This window comes from Eublepharis macularius, chromosome 2 (genome assembly GCF_028583425.1).
Source record: "Eublepharis macularius isolate TG4126 chromosome 2, MPM_Emac_v1.0, whole genome shotgun sequence".
In the NCBI taxonomy this organism is placed as follows: Eukaryota; Metazoa; Chordata; class Lepidosauria; order Squamata; family Eublepharidae; genus Eublepharis; species Eublepharis macularius.
Window position 1 is genome coordinate 6,781,186 of NC_072791.1, and position 15,253 is coordinate 6,796,438.

The window sequence follows — 15,253 nt, forward strand, 5'->3', positions numbered from 1 at the left end:
CCGGTTGGGCAAAAGGCCCCATCCAGCCCCATCTACTTTCTCAGCTCCTTCAAATGGAGACGTTGGGGTCTTTCTGCCCACCATTCTGTTCATGTATTTTGATGACTGAGCTATGAGCCTTGATCAGCTGACGGGAACAAAAGCCTGGCTTTGGGGTCAAGTTACTTCAAGCGGTTTGATGCTTCACCGCCTGAACTAAATATTATTGGCACTGCTTTTGTCAAGCCATGGTGGATGGGAAGAACACACATCGCGGAACCTCAGAGCCAGGTTTTTGGCCGATCGCTCAAGCAATGGCAAAGAAGAAAGGCGCAAGGCCCTGCAACAGCTCAGATCCGCGATTTTTTCCTCTTCGTTCACATTCCTGCTTCCAATCCGTCTTTCTCGCACGTCCCTCTGGTCACACTGCCGCTCGAAATCCGCTTTTTTGGGTGGGACCTTTTTTCCCCGCCCATTTTTTAAAAATTTTTTGAGCGCACTTTTCCGTTATTTCGATCTTGCCTTATAAAGAAACATCATTGAAGATAATGATGCCTCTCTTTCCCCCACTAACAGCACTGATGGCTCTCTCCCGTTTCTTTTTTGGAAATTTGGAAGCATGTGGGAAGCTTTCGTGGGCATTTCCTATGCAGGACAGTTCAGTGCCTGAATTTTACTGAAGTTTCACTTCCTTGGAGTGTCATTATTTCGATATTTCGTAATTTCGATATTACAGTAATATTAAAAAAAAAAACAGTTAAAAAGGAAGTTTCGCGAGTCCGTTCTGAGGATGGATTCACCCCAAAATGATTTTTCAAACTACCCGATTTGATTCAGAAACAGCATAATCAATAAATCCAATGCTATGAAGTCAAAAACAGTCTTTTGCAGACTACGGAGCACTTGCAAGTTGAATCAGCCAATAGGAACTCTCGGAACGGCTGGAGAGACAGGAAGGGGGGTGGTTTTTAAAAAAACCGCATAAATTGCGCATTGGCCCGTTCACGGCCACCGTGAAACTCCCGTTGAAAACCTGTGACCACATATTCGGGAGAAATGCGAATGAAATGCGTCTGTTTAATGAGGTAATGTGACCAGCACTCGGGATTGCGTGGGGAATGCGGGGAACATGCGACTTAGAATGAGTAATGTGGATTCGACCTTAATGTCCACCTCCGGAGTCAGCCATTAAGCCATTGTTTTGGGGGCAAAGACGTTGGCTTGCCCCAGGGAGCATTTCACCCTATAACTGGGCTCCCCAGCCATGTGCTGTGTGTGTGTGTCTTGGGATCTGCCACACACTCCCAAATCTGTTTGGGCCAGGGAGGATAACAATCAATGATTTTTTAAAAAAACAACAACAAATCGGATTTTTAAAATTTAAATCTGATTTTTTAAAATAAAATGTTTTTTTAGGAAAAATCTATCTAAAGATAGTTTTCTATTTAAGATACTTTATAGTCAAAAGATTATCATCATGAAATAAGGATTAGTTTTTAATTATGTAGCACGAGGTTGTATATTCGTGCAATGTTTAAATTTGTTGGTAAACAAATTCCATGAATCCATTCACAATGTCATGCTCTTGCAGAGGTTTCTGTAAGATTATTGGACAGTTTTTCTATCTAGAAGATATTATCACCGATGCTTGGTTTTACAGCTCTCAAACCTGTGAATTTGTGTCTGCAAAGATCACGTCTCTTCTTCACAGCAAAAGGTTATAAAATAAACGTACACAGTGGAGAAAAAGACCTTAAACCCCTTGTTCCTTTGCAAATCTTTATACACAGAACCAACCCCTTACCTCTTAAGTGCTAAGTTTCCAAAAATTCAATGAACACAAGATTGTTGGGAGTAGGATAGATCTGCACAAGAAGCTAAGCATGAGGAGTCTTTATGTAGAAAACCATGATTTAAATCTAGTCTTACTGACTGACTAGTGATTTAAATTGTGATTTAAACCATGATTTAAATCAAATCCACCCTGGTTTAGACTTCTTCTCCTCGTGAAATGCTGGTTGTTTTGCTGCCGCCTCTGTGAACCTCTCTCTTCAAGACTGGTAACTATCGCCCTTCCAAAACCGCTTTCTTCCACTTTCCTCAATGATTTTCTTAGTTACCCTTGTATGTGTGCTGTGTGTGGTTCTCTGTACGTTTGCCTTTTTATTTCTCTTTAATTAAAAAAAACCCTTTCTGGTTGAACATCTGCTTGACTTATTTGAGAGTTCTCTAAGGGAATAATCCCCATAAACATTGGTGGAGATTCCTAGTTACCCTTTCTCGTTTGTCTCATTATGACTAATTCCCCCAATCAATTAAAGAGACCTCGTAGTTGGGTAACACTTTGTCTATCAAGACCAGTATTGTCTACTCAGACTAGTAATAGCTCTCCAGGGTTTTGGGTACTGGTCTTTTGCATCACCTGCCACCTGATCCTTTTAACTGGACATGTTGGGGATTGAACCTGGGACCTTCTGGTATGCCAGGCAGATGCTCTACCACGGAGCTACAGCACCTCTACACAGAGAGATAGAATAAAGTTAAATACATTATACGCAAGACCCAACAATTCAAAGTGACTCCTACATTGCCACTAGGGTTTAACACTGACAACATATCTCAGTTTGATTCTCACCTCTGAATCAATGCAAACCCATCGTTCTTCCCTCAGTTCAATCTGGCTGACAAAAATAGGGGAAAGAAAAGCTACCCACCTTTTCCCATCACCTTTGTAAACTGCCCTGGGATGTCACCTTCTGGCAAAGGGGCCCCTCCGGATTCTCCCTCACAGCCCGGCAAGTGGTGATGCTGCAAACCCCCTGAGGCAGAATCCTTGCAGTCCGACCCTTGGCTGTCTGAGCTGATCAGAGAGGCCGGGTGATGCGGCTCAGAATCCCGTCCGTGTTCATCCACCGTTGAGTTGCAAGAAGAGTAAGCTTTGATCGGGGTGAGAATCATTTGGTGAAGCTCCTGCAGAGGGACCCGCAAGTTTCCTCCTTCTAGGATGTCCTGGAGATCACACACACAGTGGACAGTTAGGAACTCAAATCCCAATTAGCAAAAATGTATAAGAATGTTTTGGATAGATATTGGAAATGTGAACATTTTATCAATTATGGTGGACATGCAGCAAAGCAAAAAAGTTTTGGATATGAATACGTTCAATTATCCAGAAGGTTTTAAAGACTAATGTATAAATGAAGCCGGAGGCTTTCTTGTTGGGACTAATGGACAAACAGTTGGAAGTTACACATTGCACATTTTTTTTGTATATGATAACAGCAGTGAGACTCTTATATGCTCAAAAATGGAAAGCTATCATATTGCCTACATTAGAGGAATGGCTGGAAAAAATGATGGACTAGGCTGAGATGGCTAAGCTTACATCTTTGATCAAGGAAAAGACATTTGATAAATATATGGTTACCTGAAAGCCCCTTATAGACTTTTTGTGAAAAACAGAAAGAAACGAATTAATGATTTACACTTTTGAAGATTAGGAGGTAGTGAAAAAAATGGGAAAAGTGAAGCACTTATTCATGGTAGTTTTGGAGTTAGCGTATAATATGCAATTTTTTTTCTTTTCACAAAGAAAACTGGTATGTATTGGTGTGTGTGTATATATATAAATAAATACTATGTTGAATTGGGTATGTTCAAGTGTACAGTTCATATTTTGTTGGTGTTTGTATGGCTTATGGCTTTGGCCAGAAAAGCAATAAACATATTATTATTATTAAAAATAAATAAATAAATAAATACTATGTTCTTTTCTTCTTTTTATCAATTTGCTTAAAACTCTCAATAAAATTCTATTTTTTTTAAAAAAAAGGAAACTCAAATCCCAAAGATGCCTTCGTCCTGTTCCTGAAATTGTTTGTGCCGACCAAGGAGTCTGAGAGTTGGAAAGGGCCTTGGAGACCGTTTATTCCACCCTCCTCTCCCTGGCCCAATACTGGAAATCCAAGAATAGACTACCCAGAACAAGTGGCAGTCCAGCCTCAGCTTGAAGACTCATCCTACTCTCAGGTAGCTGGTTTTATGACTGAGATTCTCCTACCATTGGAAAGTTGATCCGAAACCTCCTCTCCTGTAACTTAAGACCACTAGAGCCAGTCTTGCCATATTGAGAAACCATGGCCCTTTGGGTATCAAAGCACTTGTTTCCTAGACCCAAAAGCCTCTTCATTGGCTGCCTTAGAACCCATCTCAATTGGTCTATATCTTTCTTAAAGGAAAATAGAAGAGTCCAGTAGCACCTTTAAGACTAACCAACTTTACTGTAGCATATGCATCAGACGATGCATCTGACAAAGAGAGCTGTAGTTCTCGAAAGCTTATGCTGCAGATGCATCTGACGAAGAGAACTGTGGTTCTCGAAAGCTTATGCTACAGTAAAGTGTGTTAGTCTTCTATTTTGCTACTACATGCTAACATGGCTAACTTTCTTAAAGGAAGGCATCCAGAACTGGACACAATGCACCAGATGAGATCTGGGTAGAGTGGAACTGTTACAAAATAGTCAGATTACTTAATGTTGCTAAAAAGATGCTGTTAAAATATGCTTATATTTAGAGGGGGTGGGATTGTGGACAGTGAGGTTAAAGGGCTGGGATCTTCAGGCAAGATTTTTGGAGAGAGAGAATAAAAACAGTCCTAATAAATAAATTAGTAACAGGACAGGAGCACCCTCTTGCTAGATTGGACCGTCAGCTCATGCTTTCAAAAAAGCGTTATAGTTCATGAGCCAAGAGGCATTAAGAGCAACAGAATGGGAGAGGTCAGATCTGGTTCCCCCCTCCTCTGGAGGGCTCCAAACTGGATGTTAGCTCTTCCAGCAAGACACAGACTAGAGATACCTCCCATTCATGTTATTTACACACTACTCACAAATGTGCACACACCCGAATTCACACATCACGCTCAGGCTAACAATTTACCAGCAGTTCAGCGATGCTACCTGTTCCTTTCCCCACAAAAAGTCCAGTCTGTTCCTAGGTCTTGGGTGCTGACAGTTTCTTTCTTTTTTTTAACCTGAGCTGTTGGGAGTGTTTGTGAGTATTCTGTAACAACTCAATAGCTGAACCAATGTCAACCAACAATGATTAAATAAAGCCAAAGCTTGTAATCAATAGCTACGGAAAGTTCTGAGACTGCAGCCAGTGTTTACACAAGATTTTGTCTACTCTTGTTAACCGTGGTAGATTTTTGGGAAAAAGACAATTTTGGGGCAAATCTAAATCTCTATCTGCCATGACCTGGATGGCCCAGGCTAGCCAGTCTCAGAAGCTAAGCAGGGTTGGCCCTGGTTAATAGTTGGATGGGAGATCACCAAGGAAGTCCAGGGTTGTTACACAGAGGCAGGCAATGGCAAACCACCTCTGTTTGCTCTTGTCTTGAAAACCCTATGTGGTTGCCATAAGTCAGCTGTCACTTGATGGCACTTTACACACACACACACACACACACACAAATTTATAGTTTGTTAGTATCTTTTTGACCCACACTATCGGAACAGACTTCACGATGTTCTTGTGATCGAGACCAGGCCAGTGGAGAGGTCAGTTGTCAAATGCTAACCCTTGAGCCGTCATTTTCTATTTTACAGGGCATGAAAGAGCCAGATTCTGCCTGCTTTTGCGTATTTCTGACAGCCATATCAATACCATATTTCAAACATTACAGGGAGGAGAAGCAGGATGAAAAGAAATGGTGACTCTGCTATAGTCCAGAAACGTGTCCACAAAGCTAACAAGTCATGTCTCAGCCTTTCAGAGCAGGTATTATCTCGGAAAGGGGTCTATTACAGCTTTATTACCTCCAGCGGGTTTCCTACATGCTGCACGGCACCGTAAGAGCAAGCAAAACATTCAAACAAACAACTTACAGCTACTTGAGAAGCGCAAGATGAAGAGGGCAGGGAACTAACAATATAATTACATTCAGCCATGCGGTATTTTGATTACAAAACACTTTAGGATCTCTGCTACAGACTGAAGGTTGAACTGCAGCCCTCATGATTCCCTCTGTCAGACACCTTCTCTGAGTAATTTCCTCTTCCCCTGCTTTTCTAGCCCCTGCTAAAGATGCTCGAAGACCTGCTGGTTTCGCTCATGTCCTCCTCATCAAGTTGTGAATAGAGATGGGCACGAACTGAAATACGAACCAAAATTAAGCACGAACCAGGCCGGTTCGTGGTTTGCAAACTGTGGTTCGTCAGATCCCATTTCCGACGAACCACCACGAACTTTAGGCTGGTTCGTTTTTTGGTTAGTGACTGGAGACAGTCTGGTACCAATCAATCAGGTTCCTAGGCAGCAGGGGATGGACTTCCTGCAGACCTGGATGTGACATTTTCACGAACCAAACGAACCGGTTCGCAAACTGGGGCAGGTTTGTGAAAGTTCATAGTTTGTGAAATTTGACGAACCACGAACTGCATGGTTCAGTTTTTTTCCGGTTCATGCCCATCTCTAGTGAACAGGGAGCCAATTTTCAACGAATTGTTTGCCTGTTCATTCATCCATTGGTGGCTGTTTGGCAGGTGGCTTCAACTATTCCTTCTTAACCATACAGTACACACTACTAGCTTTCTGCACATGTGAATTCTGACACAGCTCACACAGCTCAGCTCAGTTCTACTCTCTTCCCTCCCACATAACAGAATATTGTTTAAATAGATAGCTGGATCAGCCACTAAAGTAGCCATAAATAAACACTGTGTTTAAGAAAACTCCCACTATCCTGTTTTCATCTAAGTAAGCCTTAGCAACATGAACTGGAAGTGTTTTCACACATGCATACTTTTTTGAGAAAAAAAAAACACCGGATGCAAAGCTGTTCAGCAAGCGTCCAAGTTGTTTGGTGCAAACCAACAAACTGTGTGATTGGCTCATCTTTGATTGTCACAGTCAAACTACAGTGTTCAACTGTCAAACATGTTCATAGAAAAGACAGCGGTTAAGTGGCTGGGTTGCGAATTGGCACTCTGCTGGTTCGAATCCCACTCCTGCCATGAGCTCTGCAGGTGGCCTTGGGTACGCCCCCCCTCTCAGCCCCAGCTCCCCAGTTGTACTGTGGGGATAATAACAACATTGCTTTTGTTCAGTTCTGAGTAGGCACTAATCTGTGTAGAAAAGCAGTATTTAAGTGCAGTTATTATTATAAGGGTGCTCCTGTAGCATAGTGGTTAAGTGGTTGGGCTGTGAGTCAGCACTCTGCTGGTTCGAATCCCACTCCTGCCATGAGCTAAGCAGGCAGCCTTGGGTAAGCCACTCCCCGCAGCCAGATTGTGGGGATAATGATAACACTGACTTTGTTCACTGCTCTGAGTGGTGCACTAATCTTTCTAGAAGAGCAGCATATAAGCATACCGTTGTTGTTGTTGTTATTATCCCTAGTCTGACTCTCTGCTTCTTCCCTCAATCAGCACCCTCATCATATCATTGCTGCCTCCTTTTTAGACCTCTCCCAATTCCTCTTCTCCTAGTTCCCTCATCTGCGCTTCCACCTTCCTTTCGGGCCCATCTCCATTTCTTCTTCTCTGTGGAAACAGGATATGCTGTGACATCAGAGCACCCCAGCCAATGGCTGCGCAGGCATGGAAGAAGGAAGCCAAGTCATGACTTTTAAGTAAACGATTTGCATAGAAGAGACATAGATGGAAACAAAACAAAAGTGCAGTGCCTTAACTCCCAATACACATGATTGAAATTAATAGCAAACACCTCACATATTTTCCGGGGCAAGCAGAGTCGTCTTACCCTTTCCAAGGACTTGAGAAGGTTCTGTCTCTCTTTTAGCTTTTGGATACTTATCACAATTTTGTGCCTTGCGCCTTTGGTAACATTCTGCAACGGCAACAGAGAGTACAATGTTAGCGCACATATGCACTCCCCAACCTCCAGCACCACAGGGACGTCGTGGCTCGGTTTTCAAGACGGCCAAATAAAATGAGGAGCCTCCGACAGGGCTGCAATGCTTAATGAATTGAAAGATGAACCAATTAATCTCACTCCATCGTCTTCAACCTTCCCAGTTTAATCACAGGCAGCAACATGGGACACACTGAGCTGCAACCATGTGGCAGGAAGTCACCTGTCATGTGACAGGAAGACGAGGAATCTGGGCCTCTCAATCTGCCTGTGCTAACAAGAATTCTTCTCTGCTGCTCAGAGACCTCCCCTTGCTGTTCCGCTGCACCTTTCAGCATGGGTCAGAAATGAGGCAAGAGGCATGGTGTGCTTTCTGTCTACACATGTGCACTAGCAGCTGCCATGATTGTATTCTGCATTTTGTACTGGTCAATGCTGTTTGCCAGAGTTATATGCTATATTCTGTGTGGATCACCTGAGAGTGTCTTAACTGGAATATTCATTGCAGAAGAGCCAAGGGGGCCTCTTCATTGTCTATTGAAAATATGTACTTTCACTTCTTCCAGCAAGTGTCCTTGAAGGAGAGCTGCTAGCAGCGCACATTGTATCTTTTCCCAGAGACTGGGATATTTTCCTTTGTACTTCATGTAGTCTAAACTAATCGGTTCCCATGTAACTTCTTTGGGGCCAGAATGTCAATGGACCCTGAAGGGCGGGAAGTTTCCCTATAATTAGCAATGCCTTTGTTTGAATTGTCACTTCTGTCAACTGCCACCTTCGGGTGAACACCTGTACTGTATGGATCTCAATAAAACCACTTCAACTGGAACACCTGTGTGTTAATTGTGGAGGGCTTGAGGGACCTAATTGCCAGGGACTGACACCGTCCTTCAAAAAGCAGTCTCAACCTCCTCCAAATAGTGGCTCTGTAGGAGCTTGTGGCCCACAGGTGGAGCTATGTGACTCACCTGAGAGTCCTGACCCATGGGTTGAAAAACCACAGCTCTGATTAATTCAAAAAGCGCTCTCAGCTACTTATGCAGAAAATTCTTTTCAAAAAGCTGAATTGTTCTTAGCTTTGGTTCCTCCAAAAATCAGGGATTATTTGCTGTCAACGTGGAGGGCAGTGATCAAAATCCAATGCAAAAGGTACAATATATCAAGGCTACATGGCTGACAGTGGTAATCTCTGCTGGCTGTTATCAGTAGAGGATGTAGGCCCAGGTTGTAGATGCTTCCCTCCAGAGAGAAAAAGCTCAGAAGGAGCCTCTGGGGTTGTCGGATGGCAAAGATGTCAACCCATAGCAAAAGACTTTTGCCGGCTGGTAAGCAGTCACAGGGTACCCCAAAAGCAAAGAGGGAGGATGGCATGTAGAGAGGAGGATCAAGATTTAGGCACACCGACAATTCTCTTTTTGAAGTTATGACAGCTGCAACATGTAAGCACCAGGTGCTTCATGTGAACACCGGGTGCTCACTCTCCGGTTATAGGTGATTGACAACACAATCCTAAACACACTGTTCTAAGTCCATGGATTTCAAGTATTACTCTGCTTAGGACAGCATCCAAAGTGCATGTGGTCTGCCGTACAGATATATCCTAATGGAAAAAGGTAGACATGATGTTGGGGAATTTGGGAATGGATTTCCCATACATTTATAATCAGCAGCCTTGGCAGAGTTCTGATTCTGTTCAGAAGGAAGGTTAATCTTTCCCCGTGTGCTGACTAAACCCCTGGGAGCTACTGCCCCATGTGGGAAACATACAGGCATTCATATGGCTGCTATTTACCTTTCAAATCCGTGAGGGAAATCCACTCACTAGAGGGAGGCACAAATGGATATATGATCCAAAATTCATCACGAACCGAGCCGATTCGTGGTTCGCGAACTGGTAGTTCGTTAGAGCCCATTTCTGATGAACCGCCACTAACTTTAGGCCTGTTTGTTTGGTTCGCTTTTCGGTTCGTCACTGCAGACAGCCTGGTGCCGATCAATTGGTTTCCTAGGCAACAGAGGGATGGGCTTTCTGCAGCTCCAGAAGTGATCTTCTGCTGCCCCGGAAGTGACATTTTCACAAACCAAACGAACCATGAACCGGGGAAAATTCGTGAAATTTCGTGGTTTGAGAATTGTGACGAACCACGAACCGCAGAGTTTGGTATTTTCCCGGTTCGTGCCTACCTCTACCGTTCACCGATTTCCCAAAGACACAATTAGTATGGCCCCGACATTTTTATTAGTTCTGTATTTTTTTAAATAAACGTATTCGGCTCTCTCATACTTTTGTTATTCTCTCTCTTTCCCTTGAACTAGCAAATCTTCTTTGGGAGTCTGGTACTCTGTTAGATTTCACAATATCCTTCTCTTTGGCCTTGCTACATTGGAAGAGGCATTGGCCTGAATCTACATGGCCGAGATCTGAAACAACAGCAAACTTTGGTTTCAGAGAACGGTTTATTAAAATCTGTATGATGAATCAACTGAAGCTTCTTTCGCTGGGAGACAAGCCTAGGGCCTCCGGGTTACGTGCGCACTATTTTCACACTCATGCACACATAAAGCTGCCTTATATTGAATCAGATCCTTGGTCCATCAAGGTCACTATTGTTTACACAAGACGGACAGGAGCTCTCCAGGATCTTTCACCTTCTACCAAATCTTTTTTTAAATGGAGATGCCTAGGATCGAACCTGGGACCTTCTGCGTGCCAAGCAGGCGCTCTACCACTGATCCACACACCCAACGCAAGCCAGTAGGGATTCTTTCCTAGCTAATCTGAGACGTACTTGTGCCTCTAGCTGGCACTCGGTCAGGGCCATCATTTCGTCATACGTCATCTGGGAGAAAAGGGCAGCGTACTTGTGAAGGCGAAGACTCTTCAGCCAGGCAGGAACATCTGCAAATGAAGAGGCAAATTTAAATAATTATAGATCAAGATGGGTAGCCGTTTTAGTCTGTGTGTAGCAGTAGGAAAAGGCAAGAGTCCAGTAGCACCCCTAAGACTAACAAAATTTGCAGTAGGGTATGAGCTTTCCTGAGTCACAGCTCACTTCTTCAGATACAGCTAGAATGTGAATTGCAACTGATAACAAAGCTCAAGACAATGCATCCACCTGGACTGAATTGAGACACTGGCTTCCTGTCCCATTACCAATGCTGATTTTTCCACACCCACTACCCCTCTTGCATACCCCACCCTATCCAATCATGCCTGCTATTGTTATTCACCAGCCATTGTCATTCGACTTCTGTAATCAATCCATTCTCCAAGATATAAGGACAGATGGACTCACATCCTAGCTGTATGTGAAGAAGTGAGCTGTGGCTCACGAAGTGTCATACCCTACCACAATTTTTGGTAGTCTTATAGGTGCTACTGGACTCTTGCTCTTAAATAATTATGTTTTGGACTGTACAGTCGAGTGACCAAACATGCAGACTGACAACAATTCAGTGGTGTAGCCTATTGGCCAAATATATAACAGACTGCATCCTACCCAGCTAATGGTAGCACCTTTCTCTAGATTGGGAAGCCTTTCTCCTTAGATCTTCCGCATGGCAGAGGGTCAGGATGGAGTGTTCTGTTTCAATCCGAGTATATGTTAGGAAAGCTAATTTTTTATTTATTTAAAGAATTTACACACTACCCCTTGGCCGTGAACTCACAAGGTAATGAACAATAACATAGAATATCATTAAAATAATCACAAAGCTGAAAAACAAAACGGACATAACTGCGTGCAAAACGTGCCTAGTAGCTAGAACGAATAACACAGAATAAGATATTGTTACTCTGGGGGTGGGGAAAGTAGTGTATCTCACGAGAGCCAAACAATTCAACCAAGTAAGGCAAAGGCTAGGCTAAATAAAAAAACATTTCATCTGGCGCTTGAAAGTAAAAGATTAGCTTCCATCCTTCCGAGGTCAGTCAAATGAGTACCCAGTTTCCTGGGGGTAAAGTGTAGATGACTGGGGAAGGCACTGGCAAACCACCCCGTAAAAAGTCTGCCAAGAAAACGTCGTGATGCCACGTCCCCCCATGACTCGGTGCTTGCACAGGGGACTACCTTTACCTTTAGGTAGGGACAGGGGTTTTTTTCTGGGAAAAGAGGTAGTGGAACTCAGTGGGCTGCCCTCGGAGAAAATGGTCACATGGCAGGTGGCCCCGCCCCTGATCTCCAGACAGAGGGGTGTTGGGGGCGGGGCCACCAGCCATGTGACCATTTTCAAGAGGTTCCGGAACTCCGTTCCACCACGTTCCAGCTGAAAAAAGCCCTGGGTAGGGAGCATTTTTCATGAGCAAAGAAATTCTACAGAAAAAGGCCCTTTTCATAGGTAGCTACCCACCTCACTTCTGAAAGTAGGGCACATCGAGAAGGACTTTTGCAATAATCTGAGTTTCAGAGCAAACTTACATAGTCAGACGAAGCGTGTTTTGGAGAGTGAGGAACAACGTCTCAGTGCTTCTAACCTCTACCGTCCAGATGTGGAGAGGCATTCGTACTTCAGATGAATCCACTTAGCTGGCAAGGACTGGTGTGGAACTAACCTAACACTTTCTGTACTAGGTACAGCTAAGTTACTGAGAGCCCAGCCCTGGTACCTCATTGTTGGATGACTGCAGCATGCCCTAACTTTGAAGAAAGCTCAGACACTGGAGCGGGTCCCATTGATAAAAAAGCATTTTATGCATTTTTTCAAAGTGGCACTTCATTGCAAAGTAAGCAGGTAACTAAATAAATAACCCCCACTGTGGTTGTCCACCTGTGTTGTCCTGAAGGGCAGTATATAAATCAAATGTTGTTATTATTATTATTATTATTATTATTCTGTGATGGTGGAGTTGGGTCCAGACTACTTTGGCAGTTTTCATCTATTCCCCCTTCCCAAAGCAGACCTCTCCATGTCCCCTCTCCCGCTAGAGGTGAGATCATGGAGGCTGCAGGGGGAACCTACTATCTCTCCTTGGGACATGCTCCACATGGCGCACTGAGCAATGAGAGGAGTACTTCGCATTGCTCCTTGCACGGTACGGCCTGTATTGTGTAGACGAGGAGCTGACAGCCATTGTCTTCTTCCTGTCATGCAGAGAACCTGCAAAAGTCTTGAGAGAACCTGCAGCACAGCAGAGGGCAAACTAGTAACCGGGAGCGGAAAGCATCAGAAGGGATTAAATCGCCCATTAACTCTCTCTAGTTAGACTGGGTATTTCAGGACATGGGACAGCTCCCAGAGCCAGCAGGAGTTGTTCTGGCGAGGGATAGCTGTGCCTTTGAATCTCCCAGCAAGTGTGATGTTGGCCAAAGCCCTTCCCTGCCCATGGAGTTACAAGGAAATGAAAGAGCCGCACACCACAGAGCCGCTGTATAGCTCCGAATTTTTTGTCTCCACTGGGGACTCTTCCTATACGAAACCGAGCCCGAACATTTGTCCACTGCAGCATCTTTCTGAGGCCTCTCTCAGCTCTGCCACCTTTTCGTGGAGTTGTCAGGGATCAGATCTGGGGCCTTTTTACACGCTCAGAGCTTGGCCTTCCTTTGATGAACTGCCACAGCCCGGAGTGTTTGGCGGCTAGCTTCAGACCTGAAAAGCTGCCAGCTGCCCGATCTGTGTTCAACGCCTGGTAACCTTTCCTCTCCTTCCAAAGGTCTGCGGGGAGAGTGCACCCAGGCTCTATTTATGGCAGACTCAGGGTCTCTGAGACCTCACGGGGATCATCCTTGCTGGACGGGGTCCCTGCTGCAAAGGGGCTGGGTCACGAGCGGTCATAAAGATAAGAGGCTGGGTGCATAAGCTATCTTATGAACAGCACTAGCCTTGCTGATAATTATGGAGTGAGCAACTGCCTCCCCCTCCTTCCTTTACTGCCGCTGCCGCGGCTCCTCTCCTATTCCCACCCCACTTTCAGCCTTGAGCAAAGCCTGGTTCCTTTCTGTTTCAGGCTGCAGGCAACCTGTGCAGCTGTAGCAGTAGAATAATTCTATCCAATGGCCAGGTGCTCCCAAATCTCCCTAAGCGATTGCAATGTCCACCTTTGCTGGACAAGAAGCTAACTAAGCAAAGTCCATAAAGACAGAGGAGTTAGCTGTGTTAGTCTGTAACTGCAAAATAGTAGAGTCCAGCAGCACCTTTAAGACTAACCAATTTCATTGTAGCATAAGCTTTCGAGATCCACAGCTCTCTTTGTCAAATGCATCGTCAGGTGCATCTGATGAAGAGAGCTGTGGTTCTCGAAAGCTTATGCTAAAATAAAGTCGGTTAGTCTTAAAGGTGCTACTGGACTCTACCATATTCCATGAAGACAGACTTTATTCCCAAGCAGGCTCACTTGCTAGATGTTGCTCTTTCAAGACGCTCTCCAGGAGATGTACAAAGCCGCACAAGAACTATACTAATCCTTAAAGCATGGGACTTGTGTTGCAAATGCAGGCTTAGTTATGAAGGCAGCGCAGTATCTGCCTGGGCTGCAGATCTCTGGTGTGGAATTTTAGTCATTCTTTTATTTGGATATTTATACCCGTTTTGCTCTCTGATGGGGATGAAAAGTTGCTTACAGTGTCATTCTCCCATCCTCCACTTTATCCACACAACAACCCTGCGAGGTAGGTGAAGCTGTGTGTGTATAGATCAAGATGGCAGACGTCGTTTGTCTGTAGCAGTAGAAAAGGCAAGAGTCCAGTAGCACCTATATGACTAATCAAATTTGTGGTAGGGGATAAGCTTTCGTGAGTCACAGCTCACTTCTTCAGATACACATACACACAGATGTGTGTGTGTGTGTGTGTGTGAAAGAGAGCGAGCGAGACCTGTAAGCTCCCATGGCAGAGAGGAAATTTTAACTTGGGTCTCCTATATCCTAGATATAGTGGTTATATCTAACGTCTTTGCAGATTTCAGCATGAATTAAATGCCAATGTACACAGGAAAGCTCTCGTGCTGTAGCAATCTCACATTTAAACCAGGCCTAAGTAGGAGCTATGGAGAGGGAGGGACAACATTCCTGAGTTGGTAGCGCAAAGCACATGCTAGGAAGCCCCTGAGTCCGAACTCATGGCAGCCACAAGCTTATCTGGTGGTCTCAGACAAGCTCATGTGACTCAGCTATGAGAACCAGGACAGGTGTACACATTCTGCATCCCATTTTCCTCCAAAGAGCTCACAGCGCAGTATATGGCTTTCCTCTTTTATTTTATAAGCCTGTGTGGTTGGTTAGGCTGAGAGAGAAAAAGATTTGCCCAATGCTGAGGGAGGGTGAGGAATTCTTCCAGCCTCCTGGCTGTTATTCCATGGCACCAACCCTCCTGATTATAACATATAAATCCAGAAGAGTTAGCCGTGTTAGTCTGTAGTTGCAAAATAGTAAAGAGTCCAGTAGCACCTTTAAGACTAACCAACTT

General features: G+C 44.3%; 1 protein-coding gene across 3 annotated transcripts in view; it reads right to left on the reverse strand.

Annotated features, from left to right (window-relative positions):
- Positions 1-15,253, reverse strand: part of SAMD4A (sterile alpha motif domain containing 4A) — a 202,126-nt gene that overhangs the window by 33,591 nt on the left and 153,282 nt on the right. For all 3 annotated transcript variants that reach the window (XM_054970334.1, XM_054970335.1, XM_054970333.1), the window contains 3 exons: positions 10,643-10,752; positions 7,743-7,829; positions 2,694-2,988 (listed from right to left, as the gene is read on the reverse strand). In XM_054970334.1, coding sequence (XP_054826309.1) covers positions 2,694-2,988; positions 7,743-7,829; positions 10,643-10,752 — 492 coding nt within the window. The remainder of the gene's footprint in view (positions 1-2,693; positions 2,989-7,742; positions 7,830-10,642; positions 10,753-15,253) is intronic.